General features: G+C 43.4%; 2 protein-coding genes across 5 annotated transcripts; both read right to left on the minus strand.

Moving 5' to 3' along the window:
* Nucleotides 1-7036: 7036 nt before the first annotated feature.
* On the minus strand, nucleotides 7037-19040 carry LOC106610311 (uncharacterized). 4 transcript variants are annotated; one of them, XR_014393002.1, is made up of 13 exons: nucleotides 16930-19040; nucleotides 16494-16650; nucleotides 14761-15192; nucleotides 11712-12164; nucleotides 11181-11453; nucleotides 10807-11064; nucleotides 10464-10709; nucleotides 9959-10216; nucleotides 9043-9381; nucleotides 8675-8944; nucleotides 8008-8091; nucleotides 7726-7870; nucleotides 7037-7684 (listed from the first exon to the last, which is right to left on the minus strand). XR_014393002.1 is itself a non-coding variant. In XM_082978231.1 (12 exons), the coding sequence occupies exons 1-12, from the start codon at nucleotides 19007-19009 to the stop codon at nucleotides 7789-7791; spliced, it is 4926 nt and encodes a 1641-aa protein (XP_082834357.1). In that variant the 5' UTR covers nucleotides 19010-19040; the 3' UTR covers nucleotides 7037-7788. The 4 variants fall into 4 exon arrangements, 3 of the variants coding, with proteins under 3 accessions (XP_082834357.1, XP_082834356.1, XP_082834358.1); XM_082978231.1 differs by having other exon boundaries at nucleotides 7037-7870; nucleotides 11181-11447; XM_082978230.1 differs by having other exon boundaries at nucleotides 7037-7870.
* A 500-nt stretch (nucleotides 19041-19540) lies between these two features.
* Nucleotides 19541-22852, minus strand: LOC145881491 (protein NLRC3). The gene is made up of 7 exons (XM_082978294.1): nucleotides 22848-22852; nucleotides 22457-22623; nucleotides 21103-22355; nucleotides 20224-20290; nucleotides 19997-20048; nucleotides 19813-19864; nucleotides 19541-19588 (listed from the first exon to the last, which is right to left on the minus strand). The coding sequence occupies exons 1-7, from the start codon at nucleotides 22850-22852 to the stop codon at nucleotides 19541-19543; spliced, it is 1644 nt and encodes a 547-aa protein (XP_082834420.1).
* Nucleotides 22853-24664: the final 1812 nt, after the last annotated feature.

A 24664-nucleotide genomic window follows, 5' to 3' on the forward strand; every position in this document is an offset into this window, starting at 1 on the left:
GTCTGTTACCCAAGTCAACTCAACAGGTCTGATGCTATATGTCAGGGTCAGGCTGGGCTGGGACAAGAGAGGAAAAGGTTACTGGTTATGATGACATCACTGGTGAGATGTCAGTGAAAAAAAAGATGAAGAGAAAAGGGGAGAAGGGGAGAAAAGAGGAGAGGGGGAGAAGAGGGGAGGGGAGGAGAAGGGAGGGGAGGAGAAGGGAGGGGAGGAGAGGGGGGAGAAGGGGAGAGGGGAGAAGAGAGGGGAGGAGAGGGGGGAGAAGGGGAGAGGAGATGAGAGGGGAGGAGAGGAGAGGGGGGAGAAGAGGAGAGGAGAGAGGAGCAGGGGGAGGAGAGGGGAGGAGAGGAAAGAGGAGAAGGGGGAGAAGAGGGGAGGAGAGGAAAGAGGAGAGGGGGGAGGAGAAAGAGGAGAGGGGGAAGAAGAGGAGAGGAAAGACTAGAGGGGGGAGAAGAGAAGAGGGGAGGAGAGGGGACGAAATAGGAGAGGGGGGAGAATGGGGGGAGGAGAGGGGAGGAGAGGAAAGAGGAGAGGGGGAGAAGAGTGGAGGAGAGGAAAGAGGAGAGGGGGAGGGGGGAGGAAAGAGGAGAGGGGGGGAGAAGGGGAGAGGGGAGGAGAGGGGGAGAAGAGGAGAGGGGAGGAGAGGGGAGGAAATAGGAGAGGGGGAGAAGGGGGGAGGAGAGGAAAGAGGAGAGGGGGGAGAAGGGGAGAGGGGAGGAGAGGAAAGAGGAGAGGGGGAGAAGAGAAGAGGGGAGGAGAGGGGAAGAAATAGGAGAGGGGGGAGAAGGGGTGAGGAGAGGGGAGGAGAGGAGAGGGGAGGAGAGGAAAGAGGAGAGGGGGGAGAAGGGGAGAGGAGGAAAGAGGAGAGGGGGAGAAGAGGAGAGGAAAGACTAGAGGGGGAGAAGGTGAGAGGGGGAGAAGAGGAGAGGGGCAGAAAAGAGGAGAGAGAGAAGAGGAGGATGGGAGAAGGGGAGAGGAGGTACTGTTTGTCTCCGACCGTTCCACTCAGAGGACTCTACCTTCTGTTATCAAGTGGGTGTTTCCACTATATTTAGTTCACCAGTCATTTCAGTGAAGGGAACAGGTGCACACTTTAGGAGAAAGGAGAGATAAGTGGTGCAATGCTTCCTTCTCGTCTACAGTCCTGCGTCTGTGACACCAGATTGCCACCTAGTGGCCATAAGAGGAACTGTCCTGTCAGTGTGTTTTCACTGCTGGCTCAAAACAACACATGACCTGCATACATGATATGACTCATGTGTGAGTACTATAAGCACATGAATATAGTATATTTATTGTATATGTGGGTCTGATAAGTAAACACTCTTAATGTTTGATGTTTTATCACTAAGAAGAACATTGGTCACTATGTAACCAAACACAAGTGAAACCTCATGATGTGAGTGATAAGAAGTGTTTAAAAAGGTGCGTTCTGAATCCTGTAGACTACTGCACTACTTCTGAAGAAGACCAGAGTCATTTCAGAATGAAGACTACTATAGTTCTGATGGTGTTGCTGTTCTGTCTGTCTGGGGCCTGGACTCAGGGAGAGAGTGGAGGGGTGACTAGTAGGTCTGTCTGTCTGCCTGCCTGTCTGCCTGCCTGCCTGCCTGCCTGCCTGCCTGCCTGCCTGCCTGCCTGCCTGCCTGCCTGCCTGCCTGCCTGCCTGCAGTATATACACCAAATCAACAAAAGTATGTGGACACCTGTTTATGGAGATTGCATGGCTGTGTGCTCAATTTTATTCACCTGTCAGCAACTGGTGTGGCTAAAATAGCCCAATCTACTAATTTGAATGGGTGTCCAAATACTATTGTATAAATAGTGTGTCCCCCTAGCTGTCTGGTCCAGGAGAATATCACCTGTGATGCTGTCTGGTCCAGGAGAATATCACCTGTGATGCTGTCTGGTCCAGGAGAATATCACCTGTGATGCTGTCTGGTCCAGGAGAATATCACCTGTGATGCTGTCTGGTCCAGGAGAATATCACCTGTGATGCTGTCTGGTCCAGGAGAATATCACCTGTGATGCTGTCTGGTCCAGCAGAATATCACCTGTGATGCTGTCTTTGTCCAGGAGAATATCACCTGTGATGCTGATGAAAATCATGGGCCAAAACAACAGACTGATTTATTTTTCACAATGGAGTATTTGTTTCTTGTCTTATGATTTACATGTGACTGTATTTTGACAGTTTCTTAATCTACTCCATACAATTGATCTAACATACAGTACAGTAGTATAAATAGGATTCCTCCTTTGCATATGCTAAATATATTTACTGTATGTTTTGCATTTTTACTGTTTGTACGCTTACAGTATGCTGTTTGAAATGTATTGAGTCATGTTGAAATATTCAACTTTAATTTTTGCATTTGTGTTCCTTTCTTGTTTGAGTTCACAAACAATATACATTTTAACAACAGCATCTTAGTCTTCACACTGAAATAGGTTCTGATAGTAGTGTTTTGAATATGTCACATTAGAGTGAAGGGGTCACAAGGTGAGACGTGGTATGAAATAAAGTAATAATTTACAGCACACAGTATCTACTGTAAAGACTGTTGTCATTGTGTGGAAACCAGGGTCTGGCCCCCAAAACAAAGTTCCTCTCATAATTATCCATAACGAGCCATCTCCACCCTGGTACCTCCCTCTACACAAACACCAAGTCATTCTATGGAACGCAGCTCTGAGAGAGAGAGGACAAGGCCATCATCAATCAGTAGCTGGAGTTCCATCTCAGAAGCTCTACTGACCATCAACAATCAGTAGCTGGAGTTCCATCTCAGAAGCTCTACTGACCATCATCAATCAGTAGCTGGAGTTCCATCTCAGAAGCTCTACTGACTATCATCAATCAGTAGCTGGAGTTCCATCTCAGAAGCTCTACTGACCATCATCAATCAGTAGCTGGAGTTCCATCTCATAAGCTCTACTGACCATCATCAATCAGTAGCTGGAGCTCCATCTCAGAAGCTCTACTGACCATCATCAATCAGTAGCTGGAGTTCCATCTCAGAAGCTCTACTGACCATCATCAATCAGTAGCTGGAGTTCCATCTCAGAAGCTCTACTGACCATCATCAATCAGTAGCTGGAGTTCCATCTCAGAAGCTCTACTGACCATCATCAATCAGTAGCTGGAGTTCCATCTCAGAAGCTCTACTGACCATCATCAATCAGTAGCTGGAGTTCCATCTCAGAAGCTCTACTGACCATCATCAATCAGTAGCTGGAGTTCCATCTCAGAAGCTCTACTGACCATCATCAATCAGTAGCTGGAGTTCCATCTCAGAAGCTCTACTGACCATCATCAATCAGTAGCTGGAGTTCCATCTCAGAAGCTCTACTGACCATCATCAATCAGTAGCTGGAGTTCCATCTCAGAAGCTCTACTGACCATCATCAATCAGTAGCTGGAGTTCCATCTCAGAAGCTCTACTGACCATCATCAATCAGTAGCTGGAGTTCCATCTCAGAAGCTCCTCTCAGTTCAGACACAGTAGAGCTTTAAGAACCTCATTCTGCTGCATTAAACAACCAGTTGATGCAGTATTATAACATCATCTTGTAATTTCACTAAGTGTATTGTCTAATGTGAACTGTGTAATCTACTGTAATTTATAGTACTGTAGTATATTACTGTCAGCACTTCTAAGGGCCATTTGAAACACGTATCTTACATTGTTTTCTATTGGATCAACTGGTAGTTAAAATGACTAAATTGAAAAGATATCAATATGTTGTGTTTTGGTGATTAAACCAACGTTCTCATTACATTTATCAATAAACATATATATTGAATCAATGGTTGTGTGGTGAGAGATGTTTACAATTCAAATGAATGAATGACAGGTTTTGAATTAAAGACTGTCTGTGTTACAAGGTGACCAGTTAGGAGTTCTGTACTATGAGATGTGAAAATGTACCATATAAAAGGTATAATGTTTTAACTCTTCATCGTTGGGAAGGGTCTCGTGAGCATTTCACAGTAAAGTCTACACCAGTTGTATTCAACACATTTTATTTATGTTTATGTATTTAAGACACTGCATCTCAGTGCAAGAGGTGTCACTGAAGTACCTGATTTGAATCCAGGCTGTATCATATCCGGCTGTGATTGGGAGTCCCATAGTGTGGCGCACAATTGGCCCAGCGTTGTCTGGGTTTGGCTGGGATAGGCCGTCATTGTAAATAAGAATTTGTTCCTAACTGACTGTGTGGGAGGATTTGGTGATTTTCAGTAACTATACTGTCCTCATGTAAGTAGAAAGAATAATCGATATAAGTTTAAATAGACATATCTAAGCATAATGAAGGCTGAGCCCATGTGAGTGTACAAAGCTGGATCAACATCAAGTCAACTATTAGACATGTAAAAAACAGAATGTAAGCAGAATCTGTGTAGATGAGGCAAGGTAGACTAACAAGATGTGTCTGGTCTGGGCCATATCTGATCTTGTGAAGGCTACTGGACACGTACATGGGTTAATCGTACATAGACAACATCGGTCTGAACTTGTAAAGACCTTTGGACAGGAACATTAGCTAATCAGTGATAGGCAACAGTAGGAGTATGCATGTCAAGCCACCAATAGAATCTATGCCCCAATGTCTGAGCCAATAAGAGAATGGAAACTAAGCAAGACAACAAGATTCATAAAGTGGAGTGATGTTATGTAAGGGTCAGACTGTATAAAAGCCAAGTACTAAGAATGAATAGTCAGTTCTTCAATGGAATTACTCGGCTTTGTTTCTGTTTGTAATAAAGTCTAATTGAATTCATAGGTTCCAATATTGGTGATCAATTTTATTCAATATTTTCCACAACAGTCCATGTGTATAGACTGCAAGAACTTTGAAATTAAGTTGTTTTCAAGTCATTTTAACAACCCGAAAATAAATATTTAAAACCAAACGTATATTGGACGTCGGGTATAGTCGTCTTTTCAATTACATTTTGCTAGGTGGTATAGCCCAATGTCAAAACACAGTTTTAATGTGTCCAAATCAATAACCAATATGAAGAAACAGTTTGTGAAATTGAAAACCTAAACATAACATGTACTATCTGCACAAACATCTGCAACAATAATCATATTACCTGTATTTTTTTAAACAAGCACCTTTTAAAATGCACAAGCACCGGAAACACTGTTGTTTTGACAAGTAGCAATAAATCACTGATATCAATTAGGGGGGAAATCAGGTTGTAGGTGCTGTTGAAACTAACACAACTAAAACAACACATGGAAATGGGAGATATATTTTACCTCACTGGTTAGAGGACAACCTGCAGAAGACAGTTAGCTACATTTTGGAGTGATGCCTTTCAATTTAGTGTTCGCTAAACAAAGGAACGCAACACTTATATGTCATCACTCATCGATATCATGTTGAAATCAAGTGGGGAGATGAGGTTGCACGTCCTGTTAAAACTAACAGCTCAAAAACCACATGGAATCTGGGAATAATGTGTACATCACAGGTTAGAGGACAACTTGTAGAAAACATCTAGCTACATTTTGATTCAAGTGGGCTGCCAGCTCTTTTTTTGTTAACCACTTTTTGTTATATCATATAAATAGTACTCTTTCAACTCAGAGCCTGGATTTTTCCCCTGATGAGGCTAATATCCATATCATGCTGAAATCAATAGAACAGGGGGCAAACGATTAGGGTTCTACATTGTGACATCATTAAAATACTCCTACTACAATGTTAAAACATTCTACATTATGACATCATTAAAATACTTCTACTACAACATTCTACATTATGACATCATTAAAATACTCCTACTACTATGTTAAAACATTCTACATTGTGACATCATTAAAATACTCCTGCTACTATGTTAAAACATTCTACATTGTGACATCATTAAAATACTCCTACTACTATGTTAAAACATTCTACATTGTGACATCATTTCATTGATATCATGAAACAACTCCTTCATGTATGTATTTTCTGTCACATTGATACCAGCTATAAGATTTCTCTCCTGTGTGTGTTTTCTGGTGTATAGTCACATAGCTAGATATAGTAATACTCTTCCCACATTGACCACAGCTATGAGGTTTCTCTCTTGTGTGTGTTCTCTGGTGTAAAGACAGATAGCTACATGTAGAAAAACTCTTCCCACAATGATCACATCTATAAGATTTCTCTCCTGTGTGTGTTCTCTGGTATATAATCAGATGGGTGTATGTAGTAAAACTCTTCCCACATTGATCACAGCTATAAGGTTTGTCTCCTGTGTGTGTTCTCTGGTGTACAATCCGATGGCTAGATGTCGTAAAACTCTTCCCACATTGATCACAGCTATAAGGTTTCTCTCCAGTGTGAATTCTCATGTGTACTTTTAGTGATTCTGATCTTGAGTAACTCTTCCCACAATCAAAACAGTGGTGAGATTTCTCTCCTGTGTGTACTCGCTGGTGTATTTTAAGTTCTGATGAAGATTTGCAACCTTTCCCACAGTCAGAGCAGCGGTGAGATTTCTTCCCTGTAGGTCTCAAACAGAACAGGCGTAGCCAATGTGATTTATAGGATATTTATTTTTTATCTGGATATTTTCTAACTGCTGGCTGCAATGTTTAAATGTTTTGGCTTTATGTGGACTATTATTACATAGTTAGCAATGGCAATAAACATTTATTTTATATTTGTATCATTTTCATTTAGATAGAATATAGATTAACCACAGAATGATGTTGAGATACAAAGACGACTATAAATTAAATGAAACTGTTCCAGTAAAATGTGAATATGAAAATCCTAACTGGCACCAGATCAGTAGAAATGGTCAGATAAATTGGAAAAGGTTGCCGACTGCTGGTGTAGCCTATTATCAGAAACTTTAGGAGCATAACGTCAGAATGTACAAAGGCCAGCAGCAGCGGGAGGAGTAGGCTAAGGAAGAGGGGTTTTTCTTCTGGTAAGGCTATCTTGATCTCTGGCTCCCTCGAGTCATTTCTGTGTCTTCATTATTTAATCAAACAGCTTGCTTAAAGCATCAGACCAGTTCAGTACATATAGTTGATTTTATTAAGAATGTTTACATATCTCACATTACTCATCTCATATGTATATACTGTATCCTTCACTATCTATTCTTTACTATCTATTGCATCTTAGCTGCTCTGTCACTGCTCATCCATATATTATATATTTATATATTCTCATCTCATTCCTTTACTAGACTGTGTGTATTAGGTTTTGTTGTGAAATTGTTAGATATTACCTGTTAGATACTGCTGCCCTGGCGGATCTAGAAGCATAAGCATTTCACTACACTCGCAATAACATCTGCTAACCATGTGTAGGTGACCAATAACATTTTATTTTGATTTGGACTAAGACCTAACAGCCATCTCTTCCTCTTCCTCTTCCTCTTCCTCGACTAAGACATAACAGCCATCTCTTCCTCTTCCTGGACTAAGACATAACAGCCATCTCTTCCTCTTCCTCTTCCTCGACTAAGACATAACAGCCATCTCTTCCTCTTCCTGGACTAAGACATAACAGCCATCTCTTCCTCTTCCTCTTCCTCGACTAAGACATAACAGCCACCTCTTCCTCTTCCTGGACTAAGACCTAACAGCCATCTCTTCCTCTTCCTCTTCCTGGACTAAGACCTAACAGCCATCTCTTCCTCTTCCTGGACTAAGACCTAACAGCCATCTCTTCCTCTTCCTCTTCCTGGACTAAGACCTAACAGCCATCTCTTCCTCTTCCTGGACTAAGACCTAACAGCCATCTCTTCCTCTTCCTGGACTAAGACCTGATGTTTATTCCAATCTCAAACCTCTTGTCTGTCAGGAAAGCGGTTCTGTTCATGATTCTGTTGTTGAAGAGTCTGTAGAGAAAAAAAAGCATTATTATTATTATTTTAATGTTGTTATTATTATCCTCCAACAATTGTCCTCAGCAACAGACACACCCATATGATCTCACACACACACATGCTCTGCTCACCGTCACACACACCCTTACCGTACGGTGTGTATTGAAGTGTTGGTAGAGACCAGTTGGAGTATTCTGTCAGTCAGAGCATCAGTGATGTCATTGTGACTCAGGCTACGAGAGAGGGAGAAAGAGGGAGAGAGAGAAAGACAGAGAGAGAGAGGGACAGAGCGAGAGAGAGACACAGAGAGAGAGGGAGAGACAGGGAGAGAGAGAGAGAGAAAGACAGAGAGAGAGGGAGAGAGGGACAGAGTGAGAGAGAGACACAGAGAGAGAGAGGGAGAGATAGGGAGAGAGGGAGAGGGAGAGAGAAAGACAGAGAGAGAGGGACAGAGCGAGAGAGAGACACAGAGAGAGAGGGAGAGAGGGAGAGAGATCGGATATTTATCATGTAGTGACATACACACAGTCTTGTACAAATAACCTTGTGGGGACATACAATTCAGACCCTAACCCGTACCTTAATTAAAAACCTAGCCCTAGATCCTAATCCTAAAACTAATTCTAACCCTAACACTAATTCTGACCTTAATCCTAAACCCCCTAGAAATAGCATTTGACCTTGTGGGGACCAACAAAATGTCCCCAGTTGGTCAAATTTTTGTTTGTTTACTATTCTATTCTGGTCCCCAAAAGTATAGTTAAACACATCCACACACACACACACACACACACACACACACTGAAAGCCACTCACTCCAGGACTTGTACTTTATGCAGGTGTGTGATCAGGGGCTGTAGGTGGTGGTCTGTGAGTTGACAGTGGCTGAGGTCCAGTTCTGACAGACCCTCTGAGTGTTCCAGAACCAGGGCCAGAGATCCACAGGCCTTCTGGTCCAGCCTGGTCTCACTGAGGTCCAGCTCCCCATCCAGGGCTCTGCACAGGGACTCTGTGTGCCTCAGCAGCCCCTCTTCAATCCCCTCACACACAAGGTCCAGCAGCTGAAGTAGCAGAGCTTTGCTGGGGCTGAGAGGACAAGAAGCAGAGACAACATTATGACACAGAGTAGGTCTAACTCCTACTGATAAACTAGTTGGTCAAATGTTTGTCTTTGTGTGTCTAACCTCAGCTTGACAATATGCAGGATGGGAAGCAGCTCTCTCAGTGCTCTGTCCTCCACCTCACAGTCTCTTAGGATGAGCTGGACCTGGTTCTGGACCAGCTGGGTGCTGTGTTGGTTCTGCTTCAGAACAGAGCTGATGGCCCTGCAGTGGTCAGTGGTCAGACACAGAGCCTCCCCCTGGTCCTGAGCTGACAGGTCCACAGAGGAGGAGCAGGAGAAGTCCAGCCTGTAGTGCAGAGACCTGAGCAGCCATACTGCTGTTGGTGGTGATGGTGCCCCTTGCTGGATCTGAGAGGCAGCACAGCACTGGAGGAAACTCAACAGTAACTTCCTGTCAACACTACAGAGAGAGAGACAGAGAGAAAGAGACAGAGAGTGAGAGAGGATAGAGAGAGACTTATTTTCACAGCATCACACTTTAAAACACTGATAAACACACTACAACTCTGTTAGTCAGGTCAACTCCCAGGCGCTCCCCTTCAATTCCACTCCTAGCTGAGGTGAAGGTTAGTACAATCACTTGAAAAACTACAAACCACTTCCTGGTCGGATTTTTTCTCAGGTTTTTGCCTGCCATATGAGTTCTGTTATACTCACAGACATCATTCAAACAGTTTTAGAAACTTCAGAGTGTTTTCTATCCAGATCTACTAATAGTATGCATATCTTAGCTTCCGGGCCAGTGTAGCAGGCAGTTTACTCTGGGCACCTTTTTCATCCAAGCTACTCAATACTGCCCCCATGTCCCAAAGAAGTTAATCAGGTCAACTCCCAAGGGTTCCCCTTCAATTCCACCCCTAGCTGAGGTTAAGGTTAGTACATTACACTAAGGTTAGGGTTAGAGGTTAAATCAGTCAGGAAGTGGAAAGCCTCATAGTTCTATCCATTCTAGCAGGGTCAAAGAGTGTTAACTAAACCTGAGTTGGGAGACTCTGTCCAGAAGAGGCAGGATGCTCTCTATCGCCCCCGGTGGTATGGAGGTCCACAGCAGGTTGACTTTGACTTGGTGGCTGTGCTGCAGGGTAAAACACAGAGCAGTACAGTCCACTCTGTCCAGCTCTCTGCTGTTCAGGTTGATCCAATGGTCTGAAGACCTCAACAAACTGGACACACAGTCACTGTCTCTACTGTCATAGATCTGTCTGATGGAGGACTTTACAAACCTGGAACTGGACCTGAACAAACATGGAGAATGGATTGTTGTGGTTATGTCAAGGTTTTATAAAGAATAACTCACATAGCAACAACTGGCTGGATAGGACATTAATAATTAAAGTCTATAAATATTGAATAAAGATCTCCCACCTCTTGAATAAAACCATAATGATATTACAGAGGATAACTCAGAACAACATGTCACTGGATAGAAATAGTTATTTTATTATTTCTAGAAAGTCTGACTAGAGAAAGAAGATCTCCCACCTCTTGAGAGTAACTCTTCCCAGAAAGGGGAGAAGATCTGAGATGTTCTTCTCTAGAAGCCCGTTCTTCCTGAGGTCCACAGTGATGTTGTGGGTTGAATGCTGCAGCAGAGAGAGAAGCACTTCCCAGTCCAGCCTGCAGGAGGTCAGGTCTCCACCAACCTTCTCCAGGAACCACTGAGTCAAGTCCTTGTCCTGAGCTTCATACACAACTACAGTCAGCTGCTGCAGAGTGTCTGAGTTCAGTCTAGGAGGTTGGAACATACAGGCAGTCAGAAATATGAAGAAAAACACATGAATGAAGTTACTATTTCTACTTTAAAAAACATCAGCTTCAGACTGACCTGAGAGAGAGAGGTCCCTGGTGACACAGCAGTGTGATGAGAGAGTGACCCTGGATCCAGAAGTCAGTCAGGTCCAGACACTGAACCCTCCAGAGTCTCAGCAGGGACGCCACACTACTCAGAGCCCTGGATAACACTCTCTCTGGTGGCTGGCTGCTCTTTAGGACCAGGGAGAGTTCTAGGACAGTCAGTGGAGGAGCACCTCTCTCTGTCCTCATAACCAGTCTGGACAGTTTCACTGCCATACCCACATTCAGCCTGGAATGAAAAGACAAAACTCAAGTCACTTTAAACAGAGAAACCTTGTCAGATAAATACTCAGTAGGAAAATCAATTATTCAATAGACCTGTAAAAGCTGTCTTACTGAACATACCTGAGCTTGTGCAGCTTTGACTCATGTCTCAAAAGAAGTAAGGCTCCTTGGAGAGAGATCTTGCTGGGGGTGAGAGTGAGGTCCACTCTGGAGGCACAGAGACCCAGGACTCTCCCCACAGACCTGCAGGTTTTCCTGGGTAACTCTCCTCCCAGTGACAGGGTGGAGCCCAAGGCCTGGAGGAGAGAGGCCAACTGCTGGTCCTCCTCTCTGGACCTCACAGGGATGGATTCACACACAGTCTGGAAGAACCTGTCATCATCACATCTGAAACTGCAAAACATGTGGGACATCAAATCAGACATTTAGGAGACAGTGACGTCCAAATGTATTGGGACAGTGACACATTCGTTGTTGTTTTGGCTCGGTGAAAATGCCCTGACAAAGCTGACAGTTTGACCTTTAACCTCAGTCATATTCTGAATACTAACGCAACATGTGTTATGTCAACAAATCTTCGTATAAATAAAATAAAAATATATAAAACATGTATAAAAAAACAGATATACCAACACACATGTTCAGACTCACCTCAGCTGTGAGATGTAGGACAGACACTGAAGGAAACTCCTCACTTCAATCTCTTCATCTGACCAGCCCTTCAGCTCTACTGGTTTCTTCTCTGGTTGGAGTTTCAGCACTTCTAGGAGGAGGGAGGCCTTTCTCTCTGAGAGGTCTATGGACCAGACTTCAGGACTGGCTGACTGGTAAACTGGCTGTAATGCTGGAAGGACACTCCTGCCTGTTTGAGTCTGATAGTCCTTCACATGTGAGTACAGATCCAGCAGGAAATCACATTGATATTCCTTGATCTCATCATCATCATAATACGAGTCACAGAAGGGGAAAGTTCTGTAAGTCCACACTGATGATACCAGCTTCAGTGTCTTCTCTCCTGTCTGCTCCTCCCACTCTGCTGCTTGAGACAGGAGATCCACCAGGAACTTGATCTGCTTTGAGGGATCAGACCAGTCTGGATAGAATCTGCAACAAGGACAGTAAACAGCTGATTCAGAAATGGATGAACACATGAAACCAGTCATAGTTAGAGATATATGAAGTAGTTATACATTTACATAATGTGCTTTGGTTATATGTTAAAGTATTTAATTTTAGAGACATTCACATGATTTATCTGTGACATTTAGTAATGCAACATTAGTTATGTCAGGAAATGGGCTGATAAATGTTCCCAGATTCACCAACATGTGTAGTTTTATATGGAGCCTTCACCACTCCCACTTTGCATCAGCAGTCAGAAAGGAAGCTCTCTGGGGAGCAGTTTGATAGTGTGCTGCAGAACTCTGGTTTATTTTCCCTCTTCCCTCTCTTTCTCTTTCTCTCTCTTCCCCTCTCTCCCCCCCGCCGTCTGTCCCCCCCTCCTCTCTCTCTCTCCCCTCTCTCTCTCCAGTGCTTTACACTGCAGCAGACTTTATTATTGTTTTCAATGCTCTTCCTTTTGAGGTTCAGCATTGCTGGACTATTATTGCCCTGCCAGACTTATTTAGGTTGACATTTTAGTTAACCTCTCTGGGGTATGTGGGACGCTAGCGTCGCTAGCAGGACACACTATTCAACAGCCAGTGAAATAGCAGGGCGCCAAATTCAAAACAACAAAAATCTCATAATTCAAATTTCTCAAACATACAACTATTATATCCCATTTTAAAGATACACTTCTCGTTAATCCAACCACATTGTCCGATTTCAAAAAGGCTTTACGGCGAAAGCACAACATTAGATTATGTTAGGACAGCGCCGAAGCAAGAAAAACCACAGCCATTTTCCAAGCAAGGAGAGGAGTCACAAAAACCAGAAATGCAGCTAAAATGAAATCACTAACCTTTGATGATCTTCATCAGATGGCGCTCATAGGACTTCATGTTACACAATACATGTATGTTTTGCTCGATAAAGTTCATATTTATATCCAAAAACCCCATTTTACATTGGCGTGTAATGTTCAGAAATGTTTTGCCTCCCAAAACTTCCGGTTAATGAGCACATCAATTTACAGAAATACTCATCATAAACGTTGATAAAATATTCAACTGTTATTCAAAGAATTATAGATACACTTCTCCTTAATGCAACCGCTGTGTCAGATTTCAAAAAAGCTTTACAGCGAAAGCAAACTTTGCTATAACCTGAGTACGGCGCTCAGTCACAAAACCAAATCAGCCATTTTATGGAGTCAACAAAACTCAGAAATAGCATTATAAATATTCACTTACCTTTGATGATCTTCATCGGAATGCACTCCCAGGAATCCCAGTTCCACAATAAATGTTCATTTGTTTCGATAAAGTCCATCCTTTATGTCCAAATACCTCCTTTATGTTCGCGCGTTCAGTCGAGTAATCCAAATCCACTGTGCTCACGCAGTGAGCTGAGACAAAAAGTCAAAAAAGTTACATTACAGTTCGTAGAAACATGTCAAACGATGTATAGAATCAATCTTTAGGATGTTTTTATCATAAATCTTCCATAATATTCCAACCGGACGATTCCTTAGTCTTCAAAAAAGAAAAGGAACACAGCTAAATCTCACGTGAGTTCGCGCCACTGAGCTCATGTCATTTTCTCCGTCATCTGATTCCAATGGCTCTTATTCTCTCCCCATTCACAGTAGAAGCATGTTACAACGTTCTAAAGACTGTTGACATCTAGTGGAAGCCTTTGGGAAGTGCAAAATGACCCCACTGACACTGTATACTAGATAGGGAATCACTTGAAAAACTACAAACCTCAGATTTCCACACTTCCTGGTTGGATATTTCCTCAGGTTTTTGACTGCCATATGAGTTCTGTTATACTCACAGACATCATTCAAACAGTTTTAGGAACTTCAGTGTTTTCTATCCAAATCCACTAATAATATGCATATCTTAGCTTCTGGGCCTTAGTAGCAGGCAGTTTACTCTGGGCACCTTCTTCATCCGGACGTCAAAATACTGCCCCCTACCCTAGAGAGGTTAAAGGGAGGTTGCTTGCCAGTTTATTGTATCTTATTATTTGAACTGTATTGATGTGGTACTAATGACATGTGGCCCAGAAGATTGTGGACATTTTAAGGCCTTTGTTTGTCTATGACCCCCCCACCATTCATACACTCTGCACTCCTCCACTGGGAGGTAATACAGATTATTACAAATCCTCTAATGTTGATGACTGGGTCCTTTCTTGTAAATTGTTTCTATGAAGTTGCCGTTAAATTGCTCTGCCATCATTATTGTATGAGGTATTATTGGTGGAGTTTCCCCTGTGCTGTGATGGGTGTTTTATATGGTGTGTCTTATCTTTTCTCTCCACTGGCTATCTGGCTAACAGCCTACACTCTAGACAGTCTCTTCTGCTGATGTGTGTGTGTCTGGTAGTGGGTCTCTCTCTATCCTACTCTTTTCCTTTCTGCAGGGTTAATACCTGCCTGGCGCCCCAACAAAATCTTTACCTTCACCCCTCTCTAACAATACCGCTACAAGATTTACAAACACTTGTAGTTTTATATGTCAAATGTTTCTACAAGATAATAACCACTAGCATCACATAATCACTAACCACCACACATGTTCAGACTCACCTCAGCTGTGAGATGTAGGGCAGACACTGAAGGAAACTCCTCACTTCACTCTCTTCATCTGACCAGCCCTTCAGCTCTACTGGTTTCTTCTCTGGTTGGAGTTTCAGCACTTCTAGGAGGAGGGAGGCCTTTCTCTCTGAGAGGTATATGGACCAGACTGCAGGAGCTGACTGGTAAACTGGCTGTAATGCTGGAAGGACACTCCTGCCTGTTTGAGTCTCATAGTCCTTCACATGTGAGCACAGATCCAGCAGGAAATCACTCTGTTCAGAATTGTCTCGAAAGGGAAAAGGAAAGGTGTTGTAAGTACACACTGATGATACCAGCTTCAGTGTCTTCTCTCCTGTCTGCTCCTCCCACTCTGCTGCTTGAGACAGGAGATCCACCAGGAACTTGATCACCTTTGAGGGATCATACCTCCATGGACAGAAACTGCAACAAGGACAGTAACAGCTGATTCAGAAATGGATGAACACATGAAACCAGTCATAGTTAAAGATATATAAAGTTGTTGTACATTTACATAATGTGCTTTGGTTATATGTTAAAGTACTTCATTTTAGAGACATTCACATGATTTATCTGTGACATTTAGTAATGTAACATTAGTGATGTCAGGAAATGGGCTGATAAATGTTCCCAGATTCACCAACATGTGTAGTTTTATACGGAGCCTTCACCGTATGCTGCCACTTTGCATCAGCAGTCAGAAAGGAGACTCTCTGGGGGCAGTTTGATAGTGTGATGCTGCAGAACTCTAGTTTATTTTCCCTCTCTCTCTCCCTCTTCCCTCTCTCTCTCTTCCCTCTCTCTTCCCTCTCTCTTCCCTCTCTCTTCCCTCTCTCTCTCTTCCCTCTCTCTTCCCTCTCTCTTCCCTCTCTCTCTCTTCCCTCTCTCTCTCTTCCCTCTCTCTCTCTTCCCTCTCTCTTCCCTCTCTCTCTCTTCCCTCTCTCTCTCTTCCCTCTCTCTCTCTTCCCTCTCTCTCTCTTCCCTCTCTCTCTCTTCCCTCTCTCTCTCCAGCGCTTTACACTGCAGCAGACTTTATTATTGTTTTCAATGCTCTTCCCTTTGAGGTTCAGCGTGGCTGGACTATTATTGCCCTGCCAGAAGTATTTGGGTTGACATGTTAGTTAAAGGGAGGTTGCTTGCCAGTTTATTGTATCTTGTTATTTGAACTGTATTGATGTGGTACTAATGACATGTGGCCCAGAACATTTTGGACATTTTAAGGCCTTTGTTTGTCTATGACCCCCCACCATTCATACCCTCTGCACTCCTCCACTGGGAGGTAATACAATTTATTACAAATCCTCTAATGTTGATGACTGGGTTCTTTCTTGTAAATTGTTTCTATGAAGTTGCCGTTAAATTGCTCTGCCATCATTATTGTATGAGGTATTATTGGTGGGGTTTCCCCTGTGCAGTGATGGGTGTTTTATATGGTGTGTCTTATCTTTTCTCTCCACTGGCTATCTGGCTAACAGCCTACACTCTAGACAGTCTCTTCTGCTGATGTGTGTGTGTCTGGTAGTGGGTCTCTCTCTATCCTACTCTTTTCCTTTCTGCAGGGTTAATAGCTGCCTGGCGCCCCAACAAATTCTTTACCTTTACCCCTCTCTAACAATACCGCTACAAGATTTACCAACACTTGAGATTTATATGTCAAATGTTTCTACAAGATAATAACAACTAGCATCACATAATCACTAACCACCACACATGTTCAGACTCACCTCAGCTGTGAGATGTAGGACAGACACTGAAGGAAACTCCTCACTTCACTCTCTTCATCTGACCAGCCCTTCAGCTCTACTGGTTTCTTCTCTGGTTGGAGTTTCAGCACTTCTAGGAGGAGGGAGGCCTTTCTCTCTGAGAGGTCTATGTACCAGACTAAGAAGTAAATTGTTGATTAAAATACCTGTGTACCTAAATATTTGGTCAGGGTATTAACAAACTAGCGAAATAAATGTCCCTATGTAACACCAGTAATGATGTGATGTTATAACAATGATAGACACTATGTAACAGTGATTATCGATCTATGATAGTCCAATATACTTCACAGATCGACAACTCATTATTTTCATTTAATTTCAGCCAGAACGATGTCTTAAATATTAAAATATTTTTCACATGCATGTCAAGATAGATTGACTTGATGTAGCTCACCATTGACTGGGACATCTGTCTCTCTGCTGGTTTCACTGGTGTCTCCTTCTCCATAGACAGCTGACACTCTGACTCTGTAGCAGGTACTGAGGTTCAGAGATATGATGCATTTACATTCAGGTCCCTCTGTTACCATGGTAGACCAGCCCTCCAGTCCTGCCTCCTTATAGTCCACTTTGTAGTGGAGTACAGAGGCACCATCATTACACTCAGGCTGGAGCCAAGTCACTTTGATGGTTTCCTTTGTTTTGTTCAGCAGCCGGCTCACATACAGATGTTCAGGTGGGGATCTCAGGGTCTTGACCTCAATGACCTTGCTGAAGTCACTCATACCAGAGTGTTCTATAACAGAGTACCTGATCTGGTACAGTGTGAACGGTTTCAAACCAGGCACTACACAGGTTTCTGCAGGAGCCAGGGTCACTACCTCATTCCATGGCCGTTTGCTAACCTTGATAAGACCAGTAGTCATGACTCTGTACTCTACTCTGTATCTCTCAGGTCTTCTGATGGTTGACTGTGGAAACTTCAGGAGGACACAGCTCTGTTTTATCTCTGCTACCTGGACTGGATCAGGTTTTAATCCCAGCAGGAAGTTGGTGGTGATGAGACTGCCTTGTTGATACAGACGAATGGAGGATCCAGGAGCACTGATATCTGGTATAACTGCTGCAATGAACTTGATGTTCTCTCCATCTCTTCTGTCTTCATAGGATTTGGTGAACAAGCGGAGGTCAGATTTAAATTTCTGAGTTAAATCTGGAGGTTTGAACGGTCGCTGTGTCTCCTGCTGTCCAGTGAGATCAGATTGGTTCACGGTGTTCTCTTGTACAGAGTGTTTGTGCTGCTGTCCAGTGAGATCAGATTGGTTCACGATGTTCTCTTGTACATAGTGTGTCTCCTGCTGTCCAGTGAGATCAGATTGGTTCATTGTGTTCTCTGGTACAGAGTGTTTGTGCTGCTCCATGGTGGAGAGGAATGGATCTTCATCCTCCAGGGAGGTCAGAGTGAAACACAGTATCCTGTCCTTTAAGGATCTGAGGACACCGTCCAGCTCTTCCTGTGATTTCATTATGGGGATGTTTCTTGTTTTACAGACATTCAGAGCCTTCACCTCCGCTGCCTTGTTGTTTAGCCACAGTTGTACGGACTGAGGACAGAACGGAGACTGGTCATGGTTCTGGAGAATGTCTCTCAGTCGCTTTTCATCCACCCCTTCACTCTCTCTCATGGTCTTTACTGCCATGGACAGCTCTCTCTTAAACTCTGACCAGTACTTCTGCAGAAGCTCTGATAATCTAGACAGTTTATACGTCAGATCAGGAAACCATTTCATCACACAACTATTGGTGGAGTCTGTCATTATCTCCTGGCATCTCATGGTGGCCTGCCTCAGATGGTCCAGCACACACTCTGCCTTGGTGAACAATAGGAGCATGATTTCAACTGAATGTCCCAGATTCTTCAGAGGATAGAGCCATGCGTACAGAGGCACTGCTTTCTCTCCTTGCTGTCCAAGGTGCTTCGGGAGAGTTTCATAGACTTGCAGAGCTCTGTCACACGTCATGGAGCCATTGATATGGTCTACATCACTGTAGAGAGTACACTGATACAACAAACTGTTTGGTTTTTCATCGTCACTCAAGCTGGAAAAGATCTGATCTGCACTGAAGGTGGGCATCATCCTCTTCACAACATTGTGCATATCCGCCTCTCCTGCACCACTGTGTTGTCCGCTGATCTGTTTGCTGTCAAAGATAAAGAATGCTTGAGCTCCATAGAGGACAGCCATGACCACATGAGTTGCCTTTCGTTGTGTTCTGTCTGTCTCCTCCTGAAGCACCCTGTGACTGAGCATGTCCAGTCTGGTAGTGGTTCTGTACTGTAGAGTGACCCGGTCCTGCAGTGTGGACTGAACAGGATGGTTCAGGTATCCAGCAGCACCACCAACCTCCACCAGTCCAGACAGGACACTGGCTCTGAGAGGAGTGGTCACATCCAGAGCCCTGAATCTGTCCTGAAGGGAGTCTCCTTCAATACACTTCACCTCTGTGAGAGGCCGCGGTAGAGACTGACGCATGAAGGCTATTGTACTGTTATCCCAAAGACTGACATCTAAGGAGATAAAACAATATTACATTCACTGCAGGACTTCACAATATATCATAATACATATTTCACAATATGAACTATTCACAAGACAAACTATAAAGTCCAGCACTCAACAAAATGGATACCAGCGCTGACTCAGTCCATGCTTTTAAACATTAGATAAAACAGTTGTCTTTAAACTATGCACTCTACACACATATGGTACATGAGCTAAACAATAACTACATCCTCAATACTTTGAAGTCTTTAAACTGGAAAAGCATACGGTACCTGAACAAAATGAGTCACTGCGGCAGTCATACAACATCCCAAGATCTAAGGGACGACCGAGGGCAGCCACCACAACACTGTCTGCTGTCCAGTCTGACAATCACAGAAAACACATGATAACATGTTGTGGTACAGGTCTAAAGGACGACCGAGGGCAGCCACCACAACACTGTCTGCTGTCCAGTCTGACAATCACAGAAAACACATGATAACATGTTGTGGTACAGGTCTAAAGGACGACCGAGGGCAGCCACCACAACACTGTCTGCTGTCCAGTCTGACAATCACAGAAAACACATGATAACATGTTGTGGTACAGATCTAAAGGACGACCGAGGGCAGCCACCACAACACTGTCTGATGTCCAGTCTGACAATCACAGAAAACACATGATAACATGTTGTGATACAGGTCTAAAGGACGACCGAGGGCAGCCACCACAACACTGTCTGATGTCCAATCTGACAATCACAGAAAACACATGATAACATGTTGTGGTACAGGTCTAAAGGACGACCGAGGGCAGCCACCACAACACTGTCTGATGTCCAGTCTGACAATCACAGAAAACACATGATAACATGTTGTGATACAGGTCTAAAGGACGACCGAGGGCAGCCACCACAACACTGTCTGCTGTCCAGTCTGACAATCACAGAAAACACATGATAACATGTTGTGGTACAGATCTAAAGGACGACCGAGGGCAGCCACCACAACACTGTCTGATGTCCAGTCTGACAATCACAGAAAACACATGATAACATGTTGTGATACAGGTCTAAAGGACGACCGAGGGCAGCCACCACAACACTGTCTGATGTCCAATCTGACAATCACAGAAAACACATGATAACATGTTGTGGTACAGATCATTAAAGGTAGTCATTCGGCAGCAGTAATGTAACTCACCTTCAGTCAGGCCTCTGCAGAAATGCTTGGCAGGATTGTTCAGCTCAATGGTAGTGTTCTTGACGTTCTGAGGAACACGTCATCACTTGAAGTTACTCAATAAAGGATAGTGGGAGATGACACTTTTCTGTATTTTATTGAACTGATATTAAAATGATAAGAACAGACGGAAATAGTTGAGAGTTGACAGGAAAGTTAAGAGGAAAGTGTATCAAAGTAGCGGTGCTACCAGTTACAACAGGCACAACAATAGTTATGTTGAGATGATATAACTAGTTATTAGTTTAATCTGTTAAGGTAGCTACCAGTACTATATGTCTAGAAGGTAAAGTATTGTTAAGGTAGCTGCCAGTACGGTATGTCTAGAAGGTAAAGTATTGTTTAGGTAGTTACCAGTACTGTCTAGAAGGTAAAGTATTGTTAAGGTAGTTACCAGTACTGTCTAGAAGGTAAAGTATTGTTTAAGGTAATTACCAGTACTGTCTAGAAGGTAAAGTATTGTTAAGGTAGCTACCAGTATTATATGTCTAGAAGGTAAAGTTGTCACGTCCTGACCATAGTAAGATGTTATTTTCTATGGTAGAGTACGTCAGGGCGTGACAAGGGGTGTGTTTTGTTCTATGTTTTCCATATCTATGTTTAGATATAGTTTTCTATGTCTATGTTGTTGTTTTTTGGGGTGATCTCCAATTGGAGGCAGCTGGTCCTCGTTGTCTCTAATTGGAGGTCATATTTAAGTAGGGGTTTTTCTTCCTGGGTTTTGTGGGTTATTATATTTTGAGTAGTGTTTGTTTCTCTCTGCGTCATGGTTTATTGTTTTGTCAATTCAGTTATTTATGTATTGCAAAGTTTCACGGATTGAATAAAATGTGGAACTACAACCACGCTGCACTTTGGTCTGCTCCTTTCGCTCAGATGCACAAAGCTGTAGACCTTGTCTTGGTACAGGCCAGATTCTTCTTTAAAGATCTCTGTACACAATGCTGAGTACTCTGATGCCTCTGTGACATCAAGGCCACACTTTCTCAGGTCCTCCTCATAGAAGATCAGGTTGCCCTTCTGCAGCTGTTGGAAAGCCAGCTTTGCCAGTTTCAGGATCATCTCTTTGTCTGACTGAGACAGTTCCTTTGGGTTTGTCTCTGTGGCTATGTTGTACTTCCTGTTCTTCAGAATTATTTGGATGAATATGAAGTGTGAGTACATCTGGGTCAGAGTTTTGGGGACTTCATCCTTCTCTGCCTCTTTCAGTATCATCTCAAGCACAGTGGCTGATATCCAACAGAAGACTGGTATGTGGCACATGATGTGGAGGCTCCTTGATGTCTTCATGTGTTTGATGATTTCATTGGCCAGATTCTGATCTGGGATTTTCTTCCTGAAGTATTCCTCCTTCTGTGGATCATTGAACCCTCGTACCTCTGTCACCTGGTCAATACACTCAGGAGGGATCTGATTGGCTGCTGCAGGCCGTGAGGTTATCCAGAGGAGAGCAGAGGGAAGCAGATTCCCCTTGATAAGATTTGTCAGCAGCACATCCACTGAGGTTGGCTTCGTGACATCACAGCACTTCTCATTGTTTTTGAAGTCTAGAGGAAGTCGACACTCATCCAGACCATCAAAAATGAAAACTATTTTTGTTTCACCATCTTCAATGCTGTCAATCTCTTTCAGCTCTGACAAGTAGTGGGAAATATGTTGCATCAGACTGTATTGGTCCTTTTTCAGGTTCAGATCACGGAAAGGAAGAGGAAACATGAAATTAACGTCCTGATTTGCTTTTCCCTCTGCCCAGTCAAGGATGACCTTCTGCACAGAGACTGTTTTTCCAACACCAGCGATTCCTTTTGTCAGCACAGTTCTGATATGTTTATCTTGTCCAGGTAAAGGCTTGAAGATGTCGTTGCATTTGATTGGTGTCTCTTGTGTGGTTTGATTCTTGGATGCCATCTCTATCTGTCTAACCTCATGTTCATTATTGAGCCCTCCACTTCCACCCTCTGTGATGTAGAGCTCTGTGTAGATGTCCTTGAAAAGACTTTGGTTTCCATGGTGTCCAATTCCTTCAGATATGTGTTGATACTTGTGTTTCAGTTTAGCCTTAATGTCTTGTTGGACTGTCAGCAGAGTTTGACCTGTAGGAAAACAATGAGAGTTGGGACTCATAAGTTTGTGTGTGTGTTTTATAAGGGCTTTTGTACCGTTCTTTGTAATATTGTATGAAACACAGTCTTACTTCTTCTGTCCAGAAGGTTGTCTGTGATCTTTAATACATCCTCACTGTCCAAACTCTCCACTTCCTTATTGTCATCTGGTAATGGTTCCTGGCTGAAAGCAGGTGGCTGATCACTCTTCATTGATAGCAGGCTGGTTGTAGGGGACTCTGCTCTGGGCTTCTGAACACTGAACAAAACAGGGAGACAGATCACCTCATCAATATCTCATCAATACCTCATCTACTTCCTTTTAACAACTGTATAATGGAACATCTATAAGTCCTGATGTTTCTTTATAAAGATACAGTTTTAAGTGAATGATGTAGACCAACATTTTATGTCATTTGGGAACACTTTTCTCTTAGTTTTATATCATTAAGAGAACTGTATATTTTACATTGAATCACTTACCTCATAGAACTGGTGTCTTGGGTAATTTTGGAGGCATTGGTCCCCTCCTCTCTCTCCCCAGAGAGACTCATTTTAGAGGCAGTGGTCCCCTCCTCTCTCTCCCCATATAGACTCATTTTAGAGGCAGTGGTCCCCTCCTCTCGTTCCCCAGAGAGACTCGTTTTAGAGGCAGTGGTCTCTTCCTCTCTCTCCCCATATAGACTCATTTTAGAGGCAGTGGTCCCCTCCTCTCGTTCCCCAGAGAGACTCATTTTAGAGGCAGTGGTCTCCTCTCTCTCCCCAGAGAGGCTCATTTTAGATGTAAGTCACAGCTCACTCAGCTACAATGAGAGATAACAGAACAGTCAATATTTCTGAACATTGAAGAACCATTAACAATGACAACACATTTACTGTCTGTTTAAAACAGAGACTTCATGTGATTTGACTTGGGTCCCCATTAGCTGACTCCATAACAACAGCTAGTCTACCTGGTTGGATCCTCTGACTCCATAACAACAGCTAGTCTACCTGGTTGGATCCCCTGACTCCATAACAACAGCTAGAGTACCTGGTTGGATCCTCTGACTACATAACAACAGCTAGTCTACCTGGTTGGATCCCCTGACTCCATAACAACAGCTAGTCTACCTGGTTGGATCCCCTGACTCCAGAACAACAGCTAGTCTACCTGGTTGGATCCACTGACTACATAACAACAGCTAGTCTACCTGGGGTACACACAACTAAAAAGACGTTACAGTTTAGATTGAAAGACGGTAGTAGACATTACGAACATTTACCAAGTAGACATTACAGACAGTTAAAATAGCTGGCAGGTATTTATTCTATACCAAGTGTAAGGTTCTGCTTTTTCTTTGTGTTCTGGAACGTAGCCCTGTTTCTTTGTGTTCTGGAACGTAGCCCTGTTTCTTTGTGTTCTGGAATGTAGCCCTGTTTCTTTGTGTTCTGGAACGTAGCCCTGTTTCTTTGTGTTCTGGAACGTAGCCCTGTTTCTTTGTGTTCTGGAACGTAGCCCTGTTTCTTTGTGTTCTGGAACGTAGCCCTGTTTCTTTGTGTTCTGGAACGTAGCCCTGTCTTTCAATTTTGTTTGTTGATTTCACCTGTGTTGTTTCTCACCTGGCCTCATCAGCTCCCTATTTAGTTCAGTTCTTTCTGTTTGTATGGTTGTGAGGTATTGTTTGATTTCTTTGACTTTCTACCTGTATTTAACCATTGCCTGCTTGTGACCATGATTCCTGCCTTCTGCGAAGGCTTAATCAACATCTGCTGCGCTCTGCGTGAATCTACACAGTTTTCCCCTGAATATTCATTACAAAATACCTCAACTAAAAACGGAATGGATTCAGCGGTGCTACTGCGGCTCCTAACCCAGCAAGAGGAGTTTATGGGGGAAATTTGCAATCTTCTCCGCCAGCCTATCCCTACTCTTCCGATGCCAGGTATTGTAACCCATAGCCCTCCTTCGTTCATATCCATGCCTGGAAAATATGACGGTTCACCTGGGAAATGTCAGGGATTTCTGATGCAATGCAGCAAATACATTGAGCACAACCCCACTATCTTCTCCACCGACAAGAGCAGGGTGGATTTTGTTGTGTCTCTACTCACAGGCAAAGCCCTGGATTGGGCCACCGCCATGTGGACTGCCAACAGCACAGAACTCAGATCCGAGACCCATTTCCACACCCTCTTCAAAGAGGTATTCGATCACTCCCCCTCCAGTCGTCCTATAGGAGACCTCCTCATAGAACTTCATCAAGGACGCAATTCAGCTGCCGAGTACGCCTTTGAGTTCCGCACCATGGCTGCAGGGA

Source organism: Salmo salar, chromosome 08 (genome assembly GCF_965601325.2).
Source record: "Salmo salar chromosome 08, fSalSal1, whole genome shotgun sequence".
Lineage (NCBI taxonomy): Eukaryota > Metazoa > Chordata > Actinopteri > Salmoniformes > Salmonidae > Salmo > Salmo salar.

Coding starts and splice junctions, on each gene's coding strand:
- LOC106610311 (XM_082978230.1), bottom strand. CDS start 19,009: ATGCGTCAGTCTCTACCGCGGCCTCTCACAGAGGTGAAGTGTATTGAA. Junction 10,710..10,806: donor CAGGGACCTCTCTCTCTCAG/GTCAGTCTGAAG, acceptor CCAACCTCCTAG/ACTGAACTCAGACACTCTGC. Junction 10,217..10,463: donor GGAAGAGTTACTCTCAAGAG/GTGGGAGATCTT, acceptor ATGTTTGTTCAG/GTCCAGTTCCAGGTTTGTAA.
- LOC145881491 (XM_082978294.1), bottom strand. Junction 19,865..19,996: donor CTCGGTCGTCCTTTAGATCT/GTACCACAACAT, acceptor TGTGATTGTCAG/ACTGGACATCAGACAGTGTT. Junction 19,589..19,812: donor CTCGGTCGTCCTTTAGACCT/GTACCACAACAT, acceptor TGTGATTGTCAG/ACTGGACAGCAGACAGTGTT.